Source organism: Rhinolophus ferrumequinum, chromosome 13, assembly GCF_004115265.2.
Source record: "Rhinolophus ferrumequinum isolate MPI-CBG mRhiFer1 chromosome 13, mRhiFer1_v1.p, whole genome shotgun sequence".
NCBI classification, from domain to species: domain Eukaryota; kingdom Metazoa; phylum Chordata; class Mammalia; order Chiroptera; family Rhinolophidae; genus Rhinolophus; species Rhinolophus ferrumequinum.
In genome coordinates this window covers 22,240,761-22,267,540 of record NC_046296.1, presented here as the reverse complement: position 1 = coordinate 22,267,540, position 26,780 = coordinate 22,240,761, and the positions used below count along the sequence as shown (strand labels likewise).

Here is a 26,780-nt window from a genome sequence, read left to right as displayed (position 1 = left end):
AAGCCTAAACAGCTCAGCAGGTACGCAAAGCTCCTCCCACACTGGTCTAGGCCTTTCTTCCGCCACTATTCCCTACGCTCCAGCTGCACAGAATCCCTTCTTCCAGAGTGGATCACATACCCTGCAATACCTTCTCTGTGCCTGGAAGGCGCTTTCTCTCTGTCCTCCTGATTAAATTCTACTTATTTGTCAAGATGCAACTCAGATATCATCTATGAAGCTGCTTCCAACTCCCACAGGCTCCTCCTCTTTCCTTTCCTGTATTTTATATCCCTTTCTACTGTAGCATTTACCGTATTTTAGTAGAATTGTTTGGAAATGAGCAAGAAGAGCAGTTTGAATACTTCTTGTGATACACTTACCGTTTCTTGGCCCACAGAGTAGTTGGCACAGGAATATGTTTTGAATGAGTAAATGAACATTAACGAGAAGGACTATAATAAATAGACCTCAGGGCAGTGATTTCCAAACTTACTGTGATAAGGATCCTCTAAGGTGCTTGTTAAAATGCAGATGCTTTGGATTTACTCTGAGAGTTCTCCTCATTTGGCAGATCTGAAAAGGTGGAGCACAAGAATCTACATTTTATCAAAAATCCCACATAATTCTGATGGCCCGTGAGAAACCCTCCCCTAGAATGCAAATCAAATAATCTGAAAAAAAAAGCAAAAAACATTTGTTCCTCGAGACGACATACATTGAAGAATGTGCTTATGCCCACAAGAGATCCTTGAGGTGGTTGTTCTTGGCACTCCTGAGAATAAATAGATGCCAGCCTACATATGAGAAAGCCACAGTGAAGTGAATTCCGTGAAGACTCTGTAAAGAAGCATCAAGTTCTACATATAAGGGCTGAACTGTTTCTTTTTCAGAACAATTGTCATCAACTCCCATATGTTTGTTTTGTTAGAACAGTCACTATTTAGCCAGGCCCAAGCTGTTTTCATTAATATGTTGCATTTATGTCAAGCATCTCTTTGGATGTTCTCCAAGCATTTTAGTAGCTTTAAGCTTGTCTTCCCTCACTCCCTGAGGTAGGAACAAGCCCAAGTTCACCCCGACTCAACTTGTTAGAGATGCATTGCTCAAGAGCAGCTCCCGAAGCAGCAGATGCAGAGTGGGATAATTCCCAGCCCTCTCCCCTCTGCTCAGTCTCATTTTCCCCACCCACCCTGCCAAATGTTGTCTTCAGCAGGTGGCTCTCTCCCCTGCCTTCAAGTGTGCTCAATTTTTCTCCCAAGATAGATAAGCTCTGAAAAGATTTACAGGTTCTAGACAATGGAGGACTGCCAAGGACAACACTGGCCGAAGAAAGACTCCATATAACTAACTGATGGGCTCTTACAGAGACAGTAGAAAATGTGGGTTAGGCTCTGGTTCAGAAGGCAGAACCTTTAGGCAGCAGATGTCCACCAGGTTCAGAGCACCAGTTCTCCCAGAAGTCCAGGGGCTCTGACCTTAGCCATGTGGATCAACCTGGACTTGCCCTGACTCCTCACTCCTGTGACTTTCCTCCTGGTGAAACCTCTCTCGGCTCTACAGACTCTGATTTCCTCAGCTCTAAAGAGGTTAACCCAGTTGCATTCACCCAGTTTCTGATTTAGGCACTTCTCTGACTCCATATTTTCTAGGTTCTTCCTTCTCAATCATGGCCTCCTTAGCATGCCCACTCTTCAGCTTCGTGTCTCCAAACTCGATGAAGACACCACTCCAGGGCCAAAGCAAGACACTCATCTACTCAAAGCAGACCGTCTGAGAAAGACATTGCACTCTTCTCCAGTGGTTTATGAGGTACATTTTGATGCTTGTCAATTTTATGGAAAGAGTGATATACCTGAAAGAAAGAGGAGAGAACCACACTGGCAGCTATCCCGGGGAGTCTGTTCAGTGGTGTGGCCCTCTGAAGTTATTCCCTGATGTTTTGAGAAGATGGTCTGATCCTGACAGCTTGATTTCTTGCCTCATGGGCACTTTGCGTTAGTGTCTTTGGGATTTTTAGAAAGTAAACATACTGTAAAATTAACTCTGTGAGTGTGTGTGTGTGTGTGTGTGTGTGTGTGTGTGTGTGTGTATGGTGTGTGATGTGGCATGTACAGTTCTATGAGTTTTAACACGTGTATAGATTCATGCAGCCACTACCGCTATCAGGATACAGAACCCCAGGAAACTCCTTCATGCTGCCCCTTTGAGCGTATACAAGTTTTACTTTAAGGCCTTACTCTCATAACAACTAGGGGGGAAAGGTTAACCTCTATAGAAAGTTAAGAAAAATCATCCGTGTTCAATATTTGAAGGAATTTGTCATTCAGAGTTGGATCACATCTATAGGGTGAGAACAAATTCCCATGATCCTTAGTCCTAAATGGGTTCTTAGGATTTGTCTTCCCAGGCAAATTGGCTAAGCTATTCCCTCCTATCCAGGCAAGCAAGAGCTACCTAGCTCAGGAAAAGCATCCTTGTCCTGGATGGGAACCTGATGATTTAAGGTTTCGTCCGTCATACCCATTCTTTTGAGTTTAACTAACACGAATCTGAAATCATCAGGCTGCAGCCATGAAACTTCTGAAAATAAACTCTCAGTGTGGTCATATTCATTAACTCTTTAAGATGTAATCATGTAGATTTGGGGAAATAAGTACCAAGTGCACGCATGTGTCTACTCCACTACAAAATACAAGCCTAAAAGATAAACTGAGAGAAGATCAAGATTCCAGCTGGGTTTTGACTTGAAAAAAAAATTAGTATTTAAATATATATATATATTCATGCAGCCACTACCGCTATCAGGATATAGAGCCCCAGGAAACTCCATGCTGCCCCTTTGAGCGTATACAAGCTTTATATATATAAATGTTTTTTATATATATATATATATATCTCCAGAGAAAGTGACTGATAAAGACAGGAAAAACCAGATGTTTCAGCTTTGAGAAATTCACAGTGTTCCTATGTTTAACGGGTTTGTTGAACTTTTCTGAATATTAAAAAAAATTCTGGTCAAATAATTTTGACATTTCAAATTCTGCTTCAAGCAGAAGGAGGTTGCCAATAACACCATGCTTACTTCATGGGCCATTAGGAGTGACCTTCTCAGTGGGAAGGAAACATCAGCTTTTGGGACTGTTAAAAACCAGGGTTTGTAGACTTTTAGAGGAGGGTAAGTGTATTTGAGTCATTTGGGTTTTTATTCTGCCTCTTCCACTCACACTAGCTATATGACCTTGGGCAGCCAGCCTAACCTCTCTGAGCTTAACCTCCTCATTTTAACAATGGCAATCATATATCATTTACTGGGTGGCTTGGAGGGCTTAATGAGATAGTATACATAAAATGTCTGCCACACAACAGACACTCACTGAATGTGATGTTTGCTTTTTCTTTCCCATTTAATCTATCCTTCTGCCTCCAAACAGAGACCCACTGAAACTAGCTCAGAGTTTATAGTTTCCTTTAGCCTAAGAGAAAAAAGATGGCTTAATCTGTCTTTTAATTTATCGTATGACTTATGTTTTCCCTGGCAGGAAATAATGTCTTAGAACTAACTTAAAGCGTTTACCTTTTCTTTTTGGAGTAGTTCTACTTTAGGATCCTCAGGAAAGAAGGAGAGTAGCTGATCAGGGCTCCCAGATCAGGAAAGCCTAAGTTACACTGTAGTACACAACAACCTCATGAACAATCCCAAATCTTGGTAGTGTTTTACAATAGTTTCCCATTCACTGCCCCTCTCCCCAAAGAAAAGGATGGATTGATACAGCACAGAAGGATGGATGGATGGATGGATGGATGGATGGATGGATGGATAGATAAGCGATACAGCAAATGCAGCAAAATGGTAATTGTAAAATCCAGGTGATGAGTATGTGGATATTTTCTGTACAGTTCTTCCAGCTTTCTTGTATATTTCAATATCTTTCACAATAAAATATTGGAGACAAAAGTTTACTTCTCACTTATGCTATGGGTCTGACAAAGGCTGGCTGGGTTTCTGCTGCGTATCTTCTCACTCCAGGACCCAGGATGATGGATCATCTTGAAAATGGCTGGTTGCCATGGCAAAGGGAAAGACAGCTCTGCCAGGTATTGCAGACAGTTGGATATTTCAGCCTAGAAGTGACATATGTCACTTCTGCTCACAATTCCTGGCCAGAGCTATTCTCACAGGGCCCTACTCCAGTCCAAGGAAGTGCAGTCCCATCATGTGCCTAGACAGGGACAGGCTGGAAACATTTGGTGGACAGCACAATAATTACCCTGACAAAAATAAACTCCTTAAAAGAACCACACACCTTAGTACCATCATCAGTAATAATAGTAACATGAAAAGGCACATTCACTTAAAGCAGTGTCAGTAAGAGAATTCAGAAGCTTTCTCTTTCTCATCCACTTGCTTTCTTCTGGTCTCCTTTAAAGGGAAGAGAACTAACCCGCTGAAGGCTGATATGTTCCAAACTTCTTGCTGGCTGTTTTTTCAGTCAGTCAGCCCGCCAGCCAGCCAGCCAGCCACTCAGCCAGCCAGTCAGCCAGCCAGCCAGCCAGCCAGCCAGCCAGCCAGCCAGCTCTTTCTAGAATCTCATCACCTTTTTATTGAGTCAGCTCATTTTCACCATCAGTAAGAAAACGTGGATGCTGTCCAGAGAACTTAAGAAAAGCAGAAGTTAGACAGAGGCTGATGATGCTTTTCAGAAATGGGGTAATAACATAAAATATTTGACTTAAAAGTATTTCAAAATTATTCTCGACTTGACATTTTAGAGGAGTCAGGAAAGACTTCATAGCTGAGGTGACATTTAAGCTGGCACTTGAAGGCATTTGCTAGGTAGGAAATGGAGCAGGGCATTCCAAGCAGAGGGAACAGGCTGTGCAGTGGCAAGGAAGGTGTTCTGGCTTGCTGTATCTGGAGAACCAGAAATTCACCGTGGCCAGAGTCTACAGTGACTGTCGGGATTACTGTTAAAGCACTAATGTAGAACTAAAAAGATTATTGTAACTTTCATGTTAGCAAATGGGAGATGGAATACTATACTTATTAAGGAAAAATTGTAATTAGTCTTATCGAATGCTGTAATACTACTCAGTATGACTTCCAAGAGAAAAGGTCATTTTCAAGTAACCTGCTGTGTAGAGTACTATAGTTTTCTATATGAATACTGAGTTTCTAGAAATTGAATACTTCTCTCTAGTGACAATCATTTTTAAGTTGTATATATGTTTTTAATATATCCACAGTAATTTTCTTTGGGAAAAGCAAATGATCTACTAGGCTGAAAACAAATTAAGACAAAAATCACCAGGTTAAAAAAACAAACACTGCAGGAGTGTGGGCACAAAATGAAGTCATTTTCAATAAAATGTGTCAGGTGGAAAGTGATAGGGAGAAGAGAAAGAAGATGCTTCTCATGTGATATATTATTTAATTTTAAAATATTTTGTGAAGTGGATATTATTATCATTTCGTAAATGAGAAAACAGAAGATCAAATAAAGTGGCTTCTTGTAAAATTAGCTGTTTAAACTTGAGCTTTGTTTTTCAGCTTCTGAGACTGTTATTTTCCCTCTGTAAAATGGACACAGGACATGTGCTGCCTACCTCACAAAGTTGTCAGGATAAAAGAAAAAACAAGTAGAATTTTTTACATCATTCTTGACCTTTCCTAGATTTTAAGTTCTCTGATTCTGTTCTGATATTTGCACATTATTCAAAACTGGTCTTTATAAAAGAAACTTTGTGAAGCCTGTTTGTGGAGAAAGTCTTTTCCTAGAATATCTTAAAATATACAACTTCGAACTACTTATTTTTAAGTAATTAAAAATATTGTCTCTATATGAATTTTTTTTGGGGGGGTATAAAAATAGAGCACAAACTTTAGTCATTATTTCAAATCCATGCATGGAATATCCTAGGAAGATAAGTTTTATTCCTTTAAATTCGTTCAGTATTTCTCTTGGCATTGTAAATAATTTTGTTTGAAAATGTATTTTGCCCTGCCTTTTTAAATAAAACGCACCTAATAATATTATGTGAAGACACTGTTCTAAACGTTTTACATACATTCACTTATTTAATCCTCACAACCATTCTACAAGGTAAATACTACTATTACCTTCATTTTTCAAATGAGAAAATTAAAGCACAAAGATATTAAGTGACTTTCCTAAGGTCACACAGTTAGTAAGTAGCTCCAGAATCTGAACTCTTAAACACTGAGTCGTGATGATACATTTCTGAAGATGATACATCTTCCTAGATGAAATAGGGCCCTAATTATGTATATCAGTTTTTATTTGATATCCACAGAAACTACTGTGATTTAGTACAGGATCGTGTCTCTGTAGTCCCTGTCTATTATACTTTTTTGATTTACTTTATCTGCTTTTTATACGCACATTACATTCATTATCTCATTTAATCCTTCCAACAATCATGTAACATAGAATTTTATATTTTATATATGAGTCTCCCTATTTTATAGATGAGGCTAAGCCACCTGCACAAGGTCACATACTAGCAAGTATCAGGCCCTCAAACACAGATCTGATTCCAAAGTCAGTGTTCTTAACCACTATGCTATAGTATTTTCATGTCACAGAAGAATACTTCTTTCTTTTTTGCTTATTCAAATTCTACTCACCTTTCCAGTTTGCATTATTGTTTTCCAGAGAAACAGAACCAATAGTATGAGGAGATTTAGCTTATGTGATTATAGAAATTGGCTCATGTGATTATAGAGGCCAAAAAGTCTGCCATCTGCAATCTGGAGAACCAAGAAAGTCAATGGTATAATTCAAGTCGAATTAGAAGGTATAGGACCCAGGGGAGCCAATGGTGTAAGTTTAGTCTGGGTCCGAAGGCCCAAAAATGGGCGCGGGGATGGTCAATGGCATAAATTCTAGTCCGAGTTCGAAAGCCCAAGTACAAGGAGTGTTGAGGTCCCAGGACAGGAGAAAATGGATGTCCTAGTTCAAATGAAAAGTTACAAATTGCCTTCTTTCCTATAATTATTCTGCTTCCAGTTTCCTAAAAGCCAGAAACCAGATTACCCTCTATGTTGGAACTGTCTCTAAAATATGAGTTGTGAGGTTTTGAGAGAAGACCTGAGCCTTTAGTGAATGGACTTTGTGACATCTGTGATAAAGATCTTTATTTTTTGGCATGTTTTCTGTGCTCAACTGTGGTCCAGATAGTTTAGAAGGCTGGATTAGTGACTTCTCAATAAGCGATGTGTCACAAAATATAAATTCAAGGCATGTCTCCTGATCTACCTGTTCAAAGTGTTGTAGTCATCAACAGAATTAGAAGGATGGCCTTGTTCCTCAAGCTTCTGAGTAGCCATCTGATGCTTAGAAGTAAAGAGACGTGGCTACAACTTGTATAAAAATAGCCTTTCCAGATGGCTGAGGGGCAAAGTTACAACTCAGCAGCTTGATATAGCTGAGCACTCAAGTTTTGGAGCAGGAGGAGAGCTATGCGAGAAGTAGCCAGAGACACTGGGCTTGAGTCCAATCATAAGTAGAACAGTATATGCCAGGAGAGATCACTTAACGTGGCAGATTAGCTGTTAAGATTTCCTTCTTTCCTGTTTACTTCATCTCCATCTCCTCCCCACCTCCCTTGATTCAGCTTTACCTCTTAGCCCCTAGGAAACACACACACACACACACACACACACACACACACACACACACGCTTTTTCTTTTAAGGAGTATAAAACAGAGTTACAAACTATAAATTTTAAAGGGCTTTAGAATTCTCCTAGCCTAACTCCTCATTTTGGAGACAAGCAAACTGAGACATAGAAAAGCGAGATGACCATGTAACCTCAACCAGAGTGTTTGTGGGACTCAGATCTCCAGCTTCCCACCCAGGGCTCACCGTCTGGCTCCTCTGTGGGAGTGTGTGTGCAGTGGGCCACATTTTCCCCAGTCCTGCCAAGAATCACGGCAACCTCAAAAAGCAAAGCCTTGAGTTTTGTTGTTTTGTTTTTTAAAGCCATGGAAATATTGCAAAAGCCATGATCTGCTTCCATCCCTCAAAACAAACACTAAAGCTTTGATAAACGAGTCACCAGCTTGAAACATCTTGTTTCATAAGTGAAAATGAAAATATTTGCTAATCAAATGCTTCAGCAGATTAAAATATGTAGTTTTCATATTTTCACACCTTCTAATCACTGCATTTCTATTGGATATTCAGGAAGAAAACTTAAGCCTCTGTCTGTAGTAAATACATTGTTTTAATTAGCTCAATGTCTGTTTAAATAGTTGAGAGTTGGTGTTTAAAATCCAGTCATTAGGAATGGGTTAATGGTTACATTTAGCGGTCGTTGTAATAGCCATTATTATTTTTGAAAAACGGTGCATTGAGAAGCATGCTGCTCTCCTAAGCCAGCTCACAACTAGTCCACATCCAAGACACTGCTGTGCTCTGCTGGCAGTACAGCTTCATTGCAGGTAAGTGACAGAGGTGGAAAGCGTTTAGGTGCCAGCCTTCCAAATTCAGTTCCACAATACAATGACTCTTTACAATACTCCCATTTGCCTTGCATAGTCTTACATGAAGGGTTTACAGGTATCAAAAAACCCACATCTCCAACTAATTTTTTCCAACACAATAGGGTTTGTGCTTCCCAGGTGAATATTACAATATTAGTGTAAATTAGTATGAAGAGGCAGTTTCTTCCCTTCTTAGGGATTCATCCTCAAACTTCATGGAGTACAGGCTTTGTGCCAGGTACCTTGCAGTGCCTTGGGAGCAGGCAAGGGGGTGTCTACCCTGATGTACACCTGCTGTTATAGCACCACGTCCTCATACTGTTCAGCGACCTAGCCGGCTGATGGGGGCGTGTTCACCACAGAAGGAGGGATGGAGAGAGGACAGGGCCAAGCATTTTCTGATTGCCCACCAAGTGTCTGAGCCTGTACTAGCTGTCAGAGCTGGCTAGAGCACCCTTGTTAAATTGTCAGAATGGACCTATGAGTAAGTGTGGTAATTCTAGTCCAGGTCTGTCCCCCTCACCCTGCAGCACAGATGGAGATCTGAGTGGAGCTGGCCTGGAGCAGACGTCCACCTGCTAAACACATATTGCCCAAATTAAGAAGGAAAGTCAGGATATGATTTTCAACAACTTTATTAAGAAATATCAAAAGTTGATTACAGTTCCATACACAGTTTTAGAAAGTTCAAGTGAAGGGGAATGTCGGGGTGCCATCAATATAACACTAGAGTCACTTGCCAAGGAGACAACCCTATAACTCCTGTCACCTTGCTTGACAGTGGTCCACAACCATGGTTTTTCCCATTTCCACTAGGCCACAGCACAAAACCCTAAGTTACTTGAAAGAATTTTAATACATTATACATATATCTTAAATATTTCTCCTTTTATTTTGTCATCATTCTTCACTGAAAAAGCCAAGCTGTTTATAGGATGCATGTTCGAGTCCCATTCACTGCTGTCTGTATTACATTTTCACAAAGCCTGCTGGGAGAGCTGCAAAACATTGCAAGTTAGCATGTTACCATATTACACTTGCAAGAGAACCCAGTCACATTGTTATTTTTTTATTTCACGTTTCACAAAAGAGGGAAAATCACTCCACTTGGAAACAAAATACCACAGTCATTCAGTAGAACCGTTAAGTATGGGACACGCCTGCCAGGTCCACTGAGGTCCTCACAAGCGGCCAACAGTATGACTGGGAACACCGGAAGCAGGAACACCAACACAGAATACGGGAAGGGATCTTCTTGGGGACGGTACGTCACGATCTTTTGTCAGGGACATTGCATCAGAGGGGAATGACACTTTCAAAATAATCAGGGCTAGTAGGTCACTGGCACCCGATGGGAAATAGCAACGGTGTGGTGTGCCTCGGTGAAGGCTTGTGCTGGGTTATCTGAAAGTAGATTTCTGAAGAGATTGTCCAGCAACATCAGAAAGGGCCACCTTCAAAGGAAAGATTCCTTGTTCACCCACATAAGACTGCGTGTCTCGTTGGGCTTGCATTCATACTCAATGACAGAGAAGGGGCTTCCCCACTGGCAGTGATCTCGCTTGTGGTAATTGTAGAACTTGACTTGCCACACCGTCTCGAAGGTCCCAATGTCAGTGAACTGAAGGAAGACAAACACACCCCATGAATATACGTCATTCTGCCGTGAGCAATAGATGAGAGCTAACATTAGTGAAAAAGGTCCTGCATCTTCAACTGTAATCAATCAATACGTTTTGGGTTGGCAAACCTTGGCCTTTTACGAACTATCTTTCATTATTACGGGAGATATTTTCCTGAAAAGCTGTGTGTGAACCATTTTTCCTCTATGAAATCTTATTCTCATTGTATGAGTGGCATCTGCTATCATATTGCCCTTAATAAAACGAACTCTCCAAATGTACCTGTTTTTCCAAATTTAATGTCTGGAAACCACTCATAGAATCTCAACATTTTAGAGCTTGCCACAGAAGGGGGATTGGGAAGAGAAGATAATATTTAATGATTGTTTTTTTTAGTTTCTATTTCAAAAGACAGCTGTACAAAATAACATAAGCACAACATAACTAAACATAAGATAACAATTGCCCTCTATCGCTAATTTCAATTCCAGGGAAAACAATTTTATTGAAAGCATTTGATTGTTAAAGACCCTAATTTAACTTTTAAATACTACTGAGTGTTTATAAGTCAAGATCCATGCCCATGTCTCAGGCTTTGATTGTAATTTACCCAGAACTATATTTTAGTACCTACTAAATGCCTTCCATGTATAAAATTTTGTATAAGGCATGATTCTTGCTCTCAAGAAGTTTGCATTCTGCTTCCCGAAGGTAGGCCCTGAAAATCACTGCACTGAACTCTCCTAAGCCATAAGCACATAATTCTCATGTAGCTGAGAAGAGGGCACAGAATACCCTAGAGGCCACTGGGCAGTTGCTCAAGTGGCCTGTGGGGTAGCCTGACCCTGCTACCAGCTCCTGGAGCTATTTAGGGGCTCTGGCATTCAACAGCATGATGCCTGTCCTTATTTTCTCCTCTGACCCTCCCCTGTCATGGGAGGGGATAGGGACTGACTTGGCAGGGTTCTTAGACTTGTCAGGAGCCAGAAGACATGGGAGGGGGAGGGCAGTGAGCAGCAGGAGCCTTGCGGCTGCTACAGGACGAGGGTGATCAGGTGCTTCCCAGATTGCTTTCCAAGATGCTCTCAAAATTATATCCTGCACCATTGCCTCATCCTGCTAATTTAATCCCAAAACAAGATTTGGCTTTCCTTTGGGGTGTTCACTTGACTTGAAACAGTGGGTGATATACCTAGAGTCCACAAATTTTCTACCAGATAAAAAATGCAGTATGTCATTTGAGAGAGTCTTGGCTTAAAGACCTGTACAAGTATACAACAGCTTTATTCACAATAGTCCAGACAGGGTCAGCCCAAATGTTTCATCATTCACCTGGTGATAGACAAGTTTGGCATATCTATAAAATGGCATTTTACTCAACAATAAAAAGGAACATACTGGCATCCTGAGCAAAAGAATCTAGACTCTAAAGGACACATACTGTATGAAACTCATATCTACATATAAATCTCATATATACATATAAAATCTGCGATGACAGGAAATATCTATGGTTACCTAGGGCCTGGTGTTGGAGGAAGTGATTGATGGAACTGTGCAAGAGGAAAGTTTTTGGGATAATAAAAATATTTTACATCTTGATTGGGTGGTGGCTATACGAGTATTATATGTACATGTTTGTCAAAATTCATTGATCAGTTTTCTTTAAAAGGGTACATTTATTATATATAAACTACACCTTAAAGTTGATCAAAAAATAAAAATATCGATTTTTAGCCAGCTACAAAAAAACAGGTACTCTAAACACTGCCAATGGGAACTGAATTATACAACCTTTTGGAAGTGTAATTTGTATCAAGTGAAAGATGTGAATATACTCGAGTCTAGAAATTCCATTTATAATTTATCTTAAGAATATCAGTGTTTAGAGTAGTGAAAATTGAACACTAAATGTCCATCTGTCAGACATTAATTACAGCATATCGATATAATGGAATACTACATAGAAATTCTAAATATAAACATTTAATAAACTTTTTCTATTATTTATATATTACCTGAACTAAGCAGAGTACCAACAAAAATGTCTAATATTAATTCAATTAAAATTATACATGTTAATAAGTTTTATTTTTGTCTATGTACTTATTTGTATTTTCAAAATTTAATGATTGAGTTTTCCTTTTATAATCAGAAAAAATGTTAAGTCAAACTGTATTTACAAGAATTACCAAATAGTTAATATCTTTAATATACAATAATTTATGAATTAATTACTAAGAGCTACTAAGAACATTTGGATAAAGCTGGAACATAGTTCATTAAAAAGAAAAAAATGGCTAACATTTAAAAATATTCAAATGTAATATTAGTAATTCAAAAAATAAAAAACTTGTACAGAGATAATATTCACCTATCAAATAAGCAAAAATTTCTAAATACCAGAAGCAATCTAAGCACCCAACTTTAGAAAATATTATGAAAATGGCAGCCTATCCATGTAATGGATTTATATATCCATTAAACATGAATTTAGAGTTTTTAACGATGAGTGAAAATGATTAGAACAATGTTAACAGGAAAAGATGGGTTAAAACAGTTTATATACAGTATGAGCTCAAACATGTAAAATAAGATGTACAGAAAAAAGATAATGAAAAAATATTAACAACAGAGTTTCTAAATAAAGAAATTGAGTGGTTTTTTTGCAATAAATGTTACTTTTATAATTAGAAAGAATATTTTAAATGGTGAAATGGATTTATCATCCATGAAAAATTAACACATATATTCCTCAACTCCTAGGGATTTTACAAATTCTCTTAAAGATACATATATGCTAATGAAAATATTACAACTTGTGTGTACAACATGGTAGTGGTGGTAAGAATAAAATGAAATCTCAGTCTATAAGTCACCAAGACTTTTAAAGAGGTTTAGTATTATTGTTTTTGACCAGCACAGGGCATTCCACACTTTAAGTATAACTGAATTAGATTAAGTTAAAAAAATATTTTACCAACACCAGCTAGTCTTTTGAGGGAAGCAGCATGAAACCATGCTACGTAAGAGGAAGAAACAATACTGAGGCCTTTTTTTTAAATAGACAATAGTTGGTTGTAAAAAAACCAAATTAAGAAAAAAAAAAAAATTAAGAAGATTATGACCAGAGGTAAGAAAAAACTTACGGTACTATACTTATGTCTGAATAACCTTAAAACTAAGAAAGTCTCAATCTAAGAATTGTAAGTAACACAAGAGACCAAAATAGAAATCTGCTGACAGCAACAGTTATAGCTAAAGATATGGGATATTAGGTGCTTCATATTTCAGTTTTGTTTCTTCTTTTTTACTGTTGGATCCAAGGTCATGGAGTAGAAAATTTAACTGTTGCTAATTATGCATATAATTTCCTCTTTCCCATGCTTTAGTTGTTTTAACTTCCCATTAGCCTTCTTCCTTATTATTCTTTCCTCTGGGGTTCTATTTCCTGGGTATCTCACAATCTAGCTCAAAATTTCTTCTCCTTTGGCTAAGAACAGATGGAGTCTTAAACGCTGACATTCTTCTTGAAGAACATAAGCAACTATACAGCCTCTCCCTCCCAACCCATCTGTACCTTGCAAGGAAAGTTTACTCAGGCAGGCGTCCTGGTGATGCAATTTATACACAGCTATAATTCTGTGCATCTGTATAGGACCCTTTATTTTATACAATTCTTTCACATATGTCATTCCACATTGGTCTTGTGATTGGTTTTAACATCTCCATTTTATGGATGAAAGATTCAGAGAGGTTAAGTGACTTGCCTTTGGTGTAGACTATGCACCTAGCCAATGATAGGAGCAGGTCAAGAACCTAGGTGTCCTAATTCCTATCTAAGAACCATCATCCCTGTACCAAACTGTTTATATAAGCAAAAGCTAAGAATTGATGATTAGTTTTTTTCTTTTTTCTCTCTGAGTGAGGAATATATGGATTGTCACCTGTTGAATGCTTTAGGACACTGAACTGAATGTTTTAATCCCTCCAATATTCATATGATAAAGTCTAAACCCCCAATGTGATGGAATTTGGTGGTAGACCCTTTCAGAGGTAACTACATCATGAAGGTGGAGTCCTCATGAATGGGATTAGTGCCAATAAACATGAGATCTCTCTCTCTCTCTCCCCTCTCCTTCAAATGAGGACACAGAAAAAAAAAAGCAGCTGTCTATGAACCTAAAAGAGTGCTCTCATAAGACCAGATCTGTTGGCACCTTGATCTTAGACTTCCAGCCTCCAGAACTGTGAGAAATAAATGTTTGTTGCTTAAGCCACCCAGTCTACTGTATTCTGAAACTGGCATCCTACTATATACCTGGACATTTGCTATAGTGTCCTTACAAGTTGCAAGTCTTGGTACATTTTTATTTCACAACTAATGTGGGAGAGAACCCATCAGATTCCAAGGAGAGGAGATATTTGTTGTCCTCGTTAATAAAAGAGTAATCTGAAGAGTTTCTTTTAAAGAATTTCTGTGGTCTTACAACCAGTTGGCCTAGAATCCCCAGAGTACTTCTCTGCATTCACCATGCCACCCACCTCCACTGGAGATGTGAAATTCACCAAGAATAAAATCATTCAGAAATCCACCGACTTGAGAAAACAGAACAAGCTTATCACATTGATAGAAACATGACGTTCCTTCATTATTAAACAAATTCAGTATAAATAAGCATCTGTGACTTTTAGTGTCGTGTGACCTATTAATTCCTACTGGATTCCAAGCCTCTTTATTCCTGTAATGCTTCAAATTTTATTAGTATATACATGCTCTTCATTTCTCTTAGCTGAATATATAGGACTAAAAGTTCTCAGTCTTATAAAGTATGTTTAACTTTATAAGAAACTATCAAACTTTCCCTAAGTAAGGGTGTCATTTTACTTTCCTACCGGCAATATGAGAGTTTCAGTTGCTCTACATCCTCTCCAACAGTTGGCATTGCTAGTCCTTTTAACTTTAGCCCATCTAGTGATAAGAAGAAGGAAGACAATAAAAAGCAGAAGTCAATGAAGAAGAAAAGGAAAAACTAAAGAAAAACTATAAGGAAAAACTGTAAAGAAAAATCAATGAAACTAAAATCTGTTTTTTTTTTGAAAATGCCTTTAAATTGATAGCCCCCTAGTAAAACTGAGTAAGAAAAAGAAAACAAATAACCAATATCAGGAATGAAAGAGACACTATCACTATAGATCCTATAGACCTTAAATTAGGAACAACCTTATACCTATACGTTTAATGAAATGGACAAATACTTTGAAAGATACAAAGTATCAGTAGACCTCTATCTACTAAAGAAATTGAATTTGTAGTTAAACATTTCCCAAGAAAGAAAATTTTAGGCACAAGTGGCTTCAATGATAAATTCAGATCTTTAAGGGGGAAAATTACCAATTCTACATAAATTTTTTCAGACAGAGGAAGGGACCCTTTTCAATTCATTTAATAAAGCTAACGTTACTCTATACCAAAACTTAACAACGATATTACAAGTAAAGAAAAATTACAGATGCAAATTCTTCATGGACTTATGCATAAGATTGGCTTATACTTTTTATTTGCTTGAGATATTAATAAATCAAATCCAGCAATATATAATAAGGATATTATATCAGGAGCAAGAGAGTTCATCATATTAACAAAACAAAGGAGAAAAACCATATAATCATATTAATAGATGCAGAAAGACCATGTGGCAATTCGACATTCATTCATGATAAACTCTCAGCACACTAGGAATAGAAGGAAAGCTTTTCAATCTGATTAAGGGGCATTGATGAGAAAAAACCTATAGTTAACATCACCCTTAATGGTAAGAGACTGAGACCTTTCCCTGTAAGATCGAAAAAAAGGCAAGGTTATTAGCTCCTACTACTCCTATGGGAGTATTAGAGATCCAAATCAGTACCTAAGGCAAGACTCCTTAAGGAAGTAAAAGCTGTCACTATTCACAGATGAACAACTGCTTGCAGAAAATACTAAGCAATCTAATAAAAAGCTACTATAATTAATAAGTGAATTTAGCAAGTTTGCAGGATACACTATCATTTTCAAAACCACAAATTTCATAAAGAAAAATACTAGCACTGAACAATTGCTATTTTTTAAATATTTCACCAATTTTATAGGTGAAAATTGGCATTGCCCTATTTGTCTTTTTCACAATAGTGAAATTCAGCCATTTTCCATATATTATTGGTCATTTGTATTTCTTCTTTTGTGAATTGCCTATTTTTGTTTTAAAATTAGTTTTCTATTTCCCATGTCTTACGGTTATCTTTTTCTTATATGATTCTAAGAACTCTTTGCAGTATTAAGTTACAGATCTTGCCAAATTACTAGACAGAGCTGACATGAGGAACAACTTTTATATTTGGGAGTGCTTGCATAATATGGCTCTCCACTCCACACAAACACCTCATAACAAGCTCATATACCTCCCTGCCTTATTCCTCCAAACTCCCACCAGTCTCCCACTGAAGAGGGCCAACCGAAGGGGAACCTTATGATGATTTGTGCAGCTTCTCCATCTGGCCTCTGTCCTTGGAAGAACTGAGTAGGGAATTAGTCATGTTAAAACACAAGTCAACATTCTCTTTGAAGGAGGGGTTGTGAGCTTTTAGAGCTGGGTAATGCTTTCTTAGCTCCTAGTACCAGGGCCTGTGGAATTATTTGAATGAAGAGCTCACTGCCATTAATCTCAGTCAGATGGCATTCGACTACTTCCTGGCTTGAGCTTCAGTGGGCAGTAAAGGGCTGTGGGAAGTTACTAACGGCAGCGGCAATTTCTGCATGGGCAGTAACAAATCAAGGCAACACAGCTTTTTTCACCAATTGTCATTTGCCTTTTAATTTAAATCGCTTTTTAATGAAAATTTAATTTAACTTTGTTTATGATATTTGACAAAAATTTTACCTTGTGTATAATCAAAATTTTCAATTTTCACCTTTGGATTTCTTCCATTTCTTTTAGGTTCAGATTAATTCTCTTTGATTTTTCAAAAAGTTGGCTTTTTTACAGATAACTCATTGATCTATCTGAAATACATTTTGGAGTATGGTGTCAGAAAAGAACAACAGTGATGTGTCTCCCAAATAGCCAATTATCCTAGCATCATTATCCAATGATTTAAAAATCCACAAAAACTATGTACTTTGAAGTAACTTTAGACTCATAAGAAATTGCTCTGGTATAACCTTAATTCAGTTTCCATTGCTGGATTCAACTACTCCGTTGGGTTTATTTGGACATCTTAAGACTTCCCTGTTGTCTGTGAAACTGGTTGTGTCTGTAATTTATAATACTTGAGCTTGAAACGTTGGTGACAAAAGTCATAAAATAGTATTAAAGGCTATATAAGGCTTTCATTACTAGACAGATATTTGAACTTAACATTAGAGTTACTGACTTGAGTCAACAATATATTACCTACAATATTTAGTTTCTAATCAAATATTGCCAAACACGTAACAAAACAGGAGAGTATAACCTATATTCAGGAAAAAAAATTCATTATGTAGTAACTTACTCTAAATGGGGCCAAATGCTGGATTTACCAGACAAATATTTAAAACCAGAAATTATAAATATGCTCAAAGAAGTAAAAGGGAATATGGTTTCAATGAACAAACAGGGTATCTCAAGAAATGGAAACTATACAAATACAAATGAAAATTCTAGAAGTGAAAAATATAATAGAAAAAAATAGAAGATAAGCATAATAGCAGACTGGAAATGATAAAAGAAAAAATAAGTGAACTTGAGGATATATCAATAGAAATGAGCATTTAAAGAACTATAAAAGAAAATTGAAGAGACTTGAACAGGACCTTAAATACCTGTGGGATAATACCAAGTTGTCCAACATATGTGTAATTGGAGTCCTATACTCCAAGGAAAGGAAAGAATGAAGTTGAAAAAAAATTTTTTAACAAAATAATGGTTAAAAATAACCAAAATTTGGTAAAAACAAAACAACAACAAAAAAACCCTCTAGATGCAAGAAATTCAATGGGCCCCAAGCAAAAGACATACAAAGAAACCACACTTAGGTCCACCATAGTCAAACTACTTAAAACTAGAACTGTACAACATGCAAAGGGATCATTTATTTTATATGTACATAAAATGTTACATATATAAATATTATGTATATATGTCTTATACTTAAATTAAAATATCTCCATGCAAATAAAGGAAAGAAATAAAGATAAGAATAGAAATTAATGAAATAGAAAAATGGACAGTGAAACATATGAAAACAAAGCTGGGTTTTTAAAAAGCCCAATAAAATTGCTAAATTTCTAGTTAGATAGATCAGAAGGAAAAAAAGGCAAATTATGAATATCAAGTTTGAAAGAGTGGACGTCATTGCAGATCCTAAGACATTAAAGGATGGTGGAGGATTATCAACAACAACTTTGTGCCAATAAATTTGATAATTTAATTGAAATCAATGAATGACATCAAAGATAAATTACAAACATTAACTGGAGAAATAAAACCTGAGTAACCCAACATCAATTAAGGAAATTGAATTTGTAACTAAAAACCTTCAAACAAAGTAAAAACACTTACATTTATTGGTGAATTCTATCCAACATTAAAGAAGAACAATATCAGTTCTACACAAACTCTTCCAGAAAACAGAAGAGTGAACACATTCCAAATGATTTTATGCTGCCAGTATTATTACTCTGATACCAAAACTAAATGAAGACATTACAAGAAAAGAAAACCACAAATCAATATCCCTAAGGAATGTAGATATAAAAATCTTCAACAAAATATTAATGAATCAAATCTAGCCATATACACAGAGAATATATCATAACTAAATAGTATTTATTTTGGGAATCAAGGTTCTTTTAACCCTGAAAAAGCAAGATGATCTACCATAGAACAGAATAAAAAAGAAAATACCATATGATCACCTCAAAAGATCGAGAAAACATATTTGAAAATATTTTGCAACATATTCATGATAAAAACTCTAGTAAACTAGGGATAGAAGGAACCTTCCTTAACCTGAGTTTACCAAAAAGAAAACAAACCTATAGCTAACTTCATATACTTAGTGTTGGAAAACTGAATGCTGATAAATTTAACAAAATATATATATAAGTCTGTACAGGGAACACTGTGATATGTCATAGAGAGAAATTAAAGAAGAACCAAACAGAGATATCATATTCATGTATTAGAAACCTCAATATTAAAGTGTCAAATTTCTCCAAATTAACCTATAGATTTAATGCATAACCAATGAATATCCCAATTTTTGGAGAAATTGATAAGCTCATTCTAAAATCTGTATAAAAATGCAAAGGGCCTAGACTAGCCAAAATAGCTTTGAATAAACAAAGCTGGAATATTTATGCAACCTGATTTAGAGACTACAGTACAGATAATGAAAAAAATTATTTTGGCTCTTCTAGGTCTTTTGCATTTCCAAATTTAAAAGACTGATACATAATTAAGTGTGTAAAGCAAGTAAAATTCTCATACATTGCTGGTAGAAATATGAAATGGTACAACAGTCTGGATATTTCTTATATAGTTAACATATACTTACCTTGTGAGTCATCAAATCTCCTCTTAGGTATTTGCTCAAGAGAAATGAAAATGTGTTCATACTAAGAATTATACTCCAATGTTCATAGCAGCTTCATTCATAATACTAAAAGCTGAAAACAACCCAGATGTCCATTTATTGGAGAAAGATAAATAAACTACAGTATATCCATACAATGACTACGACTCACTTATAAAAGGAACCAACTACTGATACATAGAAAAATGTGAATGAATCTCAAGGACATTATGATAAGAGAAAGAAGTCAGACACAACAGTGTGATACTATTTACATGAAATTCTAGGCAGTTAAAACTAAGTTATTGAGACGAAAAGCTCAGGTGGGCTAGAGTTTGGGGGACTGATTACGAATAGGCATGAGGAAATTTTTCAGGTGACAGAAATGTTCTATATTTTTTATTGGGGTGATGATTACATAGTATTATCCATGTGTCAAAACCTATGTAACTGCACATTTAAAACTGGGACGTTTTATTGCATGTAAATTTATATCAAAGTTGATGTAAAAACCTTCAATGAATTCCTATAGGCTTTAGGATAAATCTGACAGGAAAGAAGGTACTGTAACATCCAACACCTATTTACTTCTGCAGCTTTATCTTGGGCCAGTCCCTGCCTCACTCTCTGCCCCTGCCATGTGGGACTTTTCTCATTCATTAGAACACATTATGCTCTCTTTCAGCTCTTGACTTTACTAGCTCCTCTTTCCTTATGTGCTCCTTCTTCCTGCAACTCTTATTCATCCTTTAGTTCTTCCTTAAGAAAGCCATCCTCCAAATCTTGGACTAGAATAAGACCTCTGATATATGCTCCAAAGGCATCTCTACTTTTTCACCGCATTTTATATAATAATAACAATTATTTGCTTTATTATTGATAATCATGTATAAAGTATGTTTTCCTCCTCTAGCTTAAAAGGTCCATGAAGCCAGGGATGTCTATTTTTTTCACCACTCTTCTACCAGTGTCTGATACATAAAAAATTCACATATGTTTGCTGACAAATCAAGCATATAAAAAATTTAATAAAATAAAAATCTAAGAATCCTAAATAAAATATTAGACATTGAATTTAGCAATATACTAAAAAATAATACATAATTTTAAAGTGGAGTTTATTTTAAGAAATAAAGGTAGGTTAGTATTTGAAAATGTATTATATAATTATTACATTAATATATCAAAGGAAATAAATTATCTCCATAGATAGAAAAAGGAATTAGATGAAATTTAATCCATTGTCCAATTACAAAAATACCTTTAATGAACTAGAAAAAGAATGCTTTAACTTGATAAATAGTTGAAACTAACATTGTACCTAATAGTGAAACCCTGAAGACAAGAATACTTATCACCACTAGCAGGCAACATTCTTCTAGAAACATTAGCCAATGCAGTACGGAAAAAAAAAAAAATCAGAAATTGATACAGTTATGTGTAGTGTATGACTTTCTATTTGAAAAACCCAAGATAATTTGCTAAAAAGTTTTAGTAAGCAAGTTCAGTAAATCGGTCAGTTGCAACATACATATTTTATTTACAACATATTATAAAAGCAATGTATTTAAAACAATGCAGCATTGGCGTAAGAATAGACAGATCGATGCACTAGATTAAAAAGTGTAGAAAGAGCCTTAAAATTTTTACCATATAAGAAATTACTATGAAATTGACTATTGGAGAAGCATGAATTATTTAATTAATTGTATTGGGACATTCTGGACAAATAGATTCTAATATGAAACCATGAATTGACATAACATTTCATAATTTCATAACATTTTCTTTTATACCTTTTCTTAAAGGAAAATAGTGGTTGTGTTCTATGGTTTCCATTTGCCCTGGTACCACAACCCGACACCCCCGAGGAGGCCTTACCGGCATTGTGATCTGGATGGGTTGTCGTTCTCCACTCTTGGTTGGGGCCACACCTTCTGTGTCATATGTGCCCGTATAAACGATTCTGTCCCCATCAGGTTCTTTAGACTTCAGCTCCAGTGGGACAAGCACACCACCAATGGAGATGTTCCTGCAATGGACTTGAGTTGACCACATATGGTAGGAATTTGCTTAGGCCCCCTGCGCTGGTCTGCACCACCACCCGAGGCAGGAATTCTACAGGATATGGCTAAAGGAGACCTTGTAGGGGGGGTAGAAAGTTCTGAATGTTCAGGAGGCTTGGATTCTCCACTAACCACGTATGTGACCACAGACCAACTACTTAATCTCTCTGGACTGACCTCAGTATTTGCATCCAGAATAGCTACAAAAGGCCTAGTACGACTCTATCAGTGGTCCTCCTCTTTAGCTTCTCATCTGGGGAGCTATGAAAAACCTACCTATCCCTGGCCACATCACACACCCCAGAGATTAGGAGTCAGTTGGCCTGGGGTGTGGTTTGGGCACAGGTAAATTTACTTTAAGATTCTCTAGGTGATTCTAATGTGTAGGTAGGGTTGAGAACCACTAAACTAATTCTCTAATGATTTTTTTCTGTTCCAACAATCAGGGGTCCTGTAAGTTGGGGTACTCATTCTCAAGCCAGTCACACCACCAGAAATTCTCACTGGCACTATTCCTTTGTGTTAGGGTAATGTTCTCAAAGAGTCGTCCCTGAACTAGCAGTATCACCTGCCAACCTAGTAGGAAGCAAATTCTTAAGCCCCACTCTCGGATGAGACTTAGCCACCTATATTTTAGCATGCCCTCTACATGAGTCTGATCACTTACGTCTGAGAAACACTGGGTTAGGGCATTGAAAAACCCTTGATAAAATTAAAGCATAACTAGAAAAAAAATAGTTTTGTCATTAACACAAATTCATTTTTAGATTAGCTTGAAAAATAGAGAACTACCCTGAAGAAAATGGATATAGAACAGGTAACTTGAGAGAAGAGGTTGGTTGCCAGGAAAAACGGGAAACCAAAAGTCTGGATCATATGGAGAGGCACAGAACACCGGGACATAGGAGGGTAACGGGGCAGTTGTGGGGGATGTGACAAATGGATGGACCAAGAGCACTAGAAACAAGCCAGGTTTGGTTCTAGGTCCTTGAATTAATGGCTACGGAGGACACTCAAGCTATAAAAGGTGCCTGGTGGATGCAAACTCCTCCTCTCCCCCAGGCTCAGTATATGGTAGATGATAGAGATGGTTGTTTCCTCCTTCCACACTAGACTTCACATCAGAGGTTTAGGTGGAGGCTGACACGTAAAGGACTCCACCCCTGGATACCTACCCATAAGCTACCGCACCTGACCTCACTGATTTTCCAGCCCGAGGTCTACTGGGTGCATCAACTGTGGTAGCAGGAAAGAGATAATTTCTGCCACGAATACATTAAAAAAAAAACCCATCTTTTTGTTGTAAGGATGTGGCTAATCCCAGGCATCATCACCAGGCTGAAGAGACAACTCCAGAGAAAAAGAAAACCACCCAGCACGGAAAACCATCCAACTAGGCCAAGCCTAGGAGACTGCGCCCTGACGTGTTCCTCCAGCCCTGCGGTCCTCAGCCACGTAAGGGCGGATGAGGAGCGTCCTCAGGGAGCCCCAATAACCACCCCACCCCCGCATTTACACTTCATTCCTCAGCCTTTCTCCCTCCTTCAGCCTCGCGGTCAGACTCGGGCGGGACGCCAGGACTTGGGATAGGAGGACCCGGATTGCGGAAGGTGAATCCCGCGGCAAGCAGCTCCCATCTGTACCACCCGGCCGCCTGCGGGTCCGCGCTGATGGCTGGGCAGAAGGGATGAGCAATTTACAAGGAAAAAAAAATAACACTAACCCCCTGGCTTTCTGTTATTGTTTTAAACATCTCACCTCGCGATGGGTGGAGGAAAGAGAGAATGTAGGAAAGACAAGCGTTTGGCAGAGGAGAGGACCAAGAGGAACTGGGAGCGGACTTCTAACCCCCAACCCCCGGTCCCGCTGGGCACGGGGCGATCCAAGAGAGGCCAGGGACGCTCAGGCTGCCCCGGGGACCTCGGTATTCCGCGCATACCCCAAGCGGGGCCGGGCATCCGCGGCGCGCGCCCGCACTCACTCGACCTGCAGCGTGCTGGGCTTAATCTTCACCTCCACCTTGTAGGAGGAACCGGTGAGCAGCTTGATGGTGCGGTTCTGACCGAAGCGCTGCCCATCCACCTTGAAGAAGACCGGGCCATCATTGGGTTGGATGCGCAGCGCGATGGAGAGGCGCACCAGGCCGGGCAGGTCCCCCATGGCTGGGCGCTGGGCGGGCGCGGTGGCTATGGGGGACGGAGGAGAACGCCGGCTGCGACCCAGCGGCTGGAGAGCGGTGGGCGGAGAGGAAGCGCGGGGAGGGAGAGGGAGGTGGAGGAGGGGAGGCTGCCTCAGGAGCCCTCGCCTTCGCGGCGGTCCGTCTGGGCTTTTGAGGAGCAACTCCCGAGGCTGTGGCCTCCCCTCCCCCACCACCCCGAGAGGAAGCGCGCGGCAGGGACAGCTCCAAGGCCCCGAGCCTCCCCATCCCCCGTTCCCGGTGCTGCGCCCTCCGCGCCGGTGGGATCCCTGCGGCCGACAGGCCACAGGCAGATAAGCGTAGCTGGGGGCGAGAGAGTTAATTCTGTTTACGCACCATAATCCCTTTCAGCTAGGGGAGCGGAGGACATTTAGGCTCCTCCTAGAGCGGCGCGGGGCGGTAGGAGAAGAGGGTAGGTACTGGGGTTCAGCGACACTACACCAAGGAGCGAGATCTGGGAATCTGGATACCACCTCCGTCAGCAAAGGGATGTGGACACCATTGCTCGCGGGTCCGGATCCACGCAGGCAGGAGGAGATCAAGAGGAGAAAAGGAGACGGGAAGCGGAGCAGGAAACCGCTAGCCAGTGATTTAAATTTCAGGAAATAGGAGTCTTTCCAAAGCTTAGGGGAAATGGCCAAGGGAAGACTCAGTTCCTTCTAATGTGGACTGCAAACCACACTTGATTAGGAAATGCGCAAGAAAGAGCAAAAGAAAACAACCAATATCAATTCGAGGCGCTCCACCTTCTTGTGGATGTGTATTTCCATTATGTGTATCCTTGTCTCAAGAGGGACATGGTGTAACGCATCACATATATATTTACAGATCCTGATGGATGAGCTATTAACCGTGGCCTGTGTTGAAGGCACAGTTGGTGACAAGAGGAGGGATCCTTAATAAACGGTTTTTGGCAGAGTACTCGGTCCGACACCTCAGAGTTTAGATTTGCATAGTAAGCATAGTTAGAGAGACTTCATAGCACAAGTCGGTTGACAGATCCTGATTTTGGAAGCAAGGGGAGACCAAGGGCTTCAAGGCTATATTGGGAATGACTTCAGAGAGCGAGCTCCTGCTTCAGCACCACCTAGATGGTGGATAGTACCAGGGCCGGAGTACACACCTGGGGCGTGGAGAAGCGGGTTCCTGAGGACGAGAGAGCAGGGACCGGCCTGTACGGTAGTTTTTGTTCACCCAGGTTACTACTGCTTGTCTCTAGAAATAGCATCGCCTCGAGAGTTATTTCCTTCATTATTCTACGAAAAGAAATCCGCTTTAACTCTCATTCCAGAGTTGTTTGCAATATTCCCTACACCATTTTGAACAGTATTAAATTCTGCAGGGCTGCAGAATTTTGTGTGATTACTCGCTTCTCTGACTTTCTGACATTGGATAGGTTTGCTGATCACACCATACTTGCTGACAGTATATTATATCCTAAAAAAGCTGATATATATATATAGAGAAATATCTATATCCGTAGATATATAATACATTAATATAAAGATATATAGCTAGATAGATAGATATAGCTATAGATATCTATCTATCTATATCTATCTATCTATCTATCTATCTATCTATCTATCTATCTATCTATCTCTCTCTCTTTACATATAATGTATTTTGGTTCCTCAATAAGACTTTGGGGCAGGAGCTTTACTTCTTCAGATCAACCAATGATGTCTATCATAGTGTCTTCTGCAAAGGAACCCTACAAATATGTGCTGATTTTAACCAAGTTTTTCTGACTTCACCAGAAGGGAGGGAGTATGAGTAAGATGGGAGGGAATGGCTTGAAAATGTTCCTGGCAGCAAAGGCAGTTTGCGTAGTGGTTCAGCCCAGAAGCAATGCAATCAGATTTGTTAAAATCCCCCTCCCTACTGTTTTGCCAGTTGTGTGACCTTGGGTAAGTTTCATAACTTCTTGGAAACAGTTTTCTCATCTGTAAAATGGGTGGAGGAAGCAGATGCTATCTCTCTGATAGGGTTGTTGAAAGGATCAAATGAGATGATGCACATTCTAGTGCCTGACTCTAATATTAGCAATTATTATTAAGTGGAAACGCAAAGGTCAATAAACACATATAAGGATGTTCAACCATCTTTAGTAGAAGAGCCACACAAATGCAAGTTAAATCAGTAATATCAAAACTATTTTTGGCTTTAGCAGCTTGGCAAAATTTTAAAAGGCTTAAAACTTAGTGTTAGTAAAGATGTAGGGAAATCAGCACTATTATAAGCTGGTAGAAAAATATAACTGCTACAACCTTTCATTGGAAGTAATCTGAGGAATATAGTAAAAGGTTAAAATTGTGTGTGTGTGTGTGTGTGTGTGTGTGTGTATGTGTATCCTTTGAGTCAGCAGTTCTACTTTTAAAAACGTATTCTTTTAAAGGAGAAGGCATAATTACATTGGCTATGTGTAATGTGGGCATTAATTGCAATAGTAATTGTAAAAATCAAAACAAAGCATAAACTGAATGTCAAACAGTAAGTAAATGACTTAATAAATTCTCATATGCCATACTATAGAACTTATGTAACTGTTAGATAATAAATAAAATGTTGTATTGGCAAACACATATGCTAAAACTGTTAAGTGGGGTGGCTACACAGTAGCAAACTGTGGACGCCCAAGGACAGGCATTTTTGTCTGTTTCGCTCATTGCTGTATCCCCAGCATGCGCAGAACAGTGCCTGGCACATAGTAGTGCTCCATAAATATTTGTTAAATTGAATTTCTATCCTTGCTTTTTTATGTTTGAACAATATTTATTGGATTTCTATTGATAATATATTTCACATG

The 26,780-nt window shown here is 38.5% G+C and overlaps 1 protein-coding gene across 4 annotated transcripts; it reads right to left on the bottom strand.

Annotated features, from left to right (window-relative positions):
* Positions 1–457: 457 nt before the first annotated feature.
* CNRIP1 (cannabinoid receptor interacting protein 1) lies at positions 458–24,794 on the bottom strand. 4 transcript variants are annotated; one of them, XM_033125575.1, is made up of 4 exons: positions 24,308–24,794; positions 23,756–23,960; positions 21,590–21,740; positions 9,133–10,110 (listed from the first exon to the last, which is right to left on the bottom strand). In XM_033125575.1, the coding sequence occupies exons 1-4, from the start codon at positions 24,339–24,341 to the stop codon at positions 9,946–9,948; spliced, it is 555 nt and encodes a 184-aa protein (XP_032981466.1). In that variant the 5' UTR covers positions 24,342–24,794; the 3' UTR covers positions 9,133–9,945. The 4 variants fall into 4 exon arrangements, with proteins under 4 accessions (XP_032981465.1, XP_032981468.1, XP_032981466.1 ...); XM_033125574.1 differs by lacking the exons at positions 9,133–10,110; positions 24,308–24,794 and adding an exon at positions 458–754 and having other exon boundaries at positions 23,756–24,281; XM_033125577.1 differs by lacking the exon at positions 24,308–24,794 and having other exon boundaries at positions 9,132–10,110; positions 23,788–23,879.
* Positions 24,795–26,780: the final 1,986 nt, after the last annotated feature.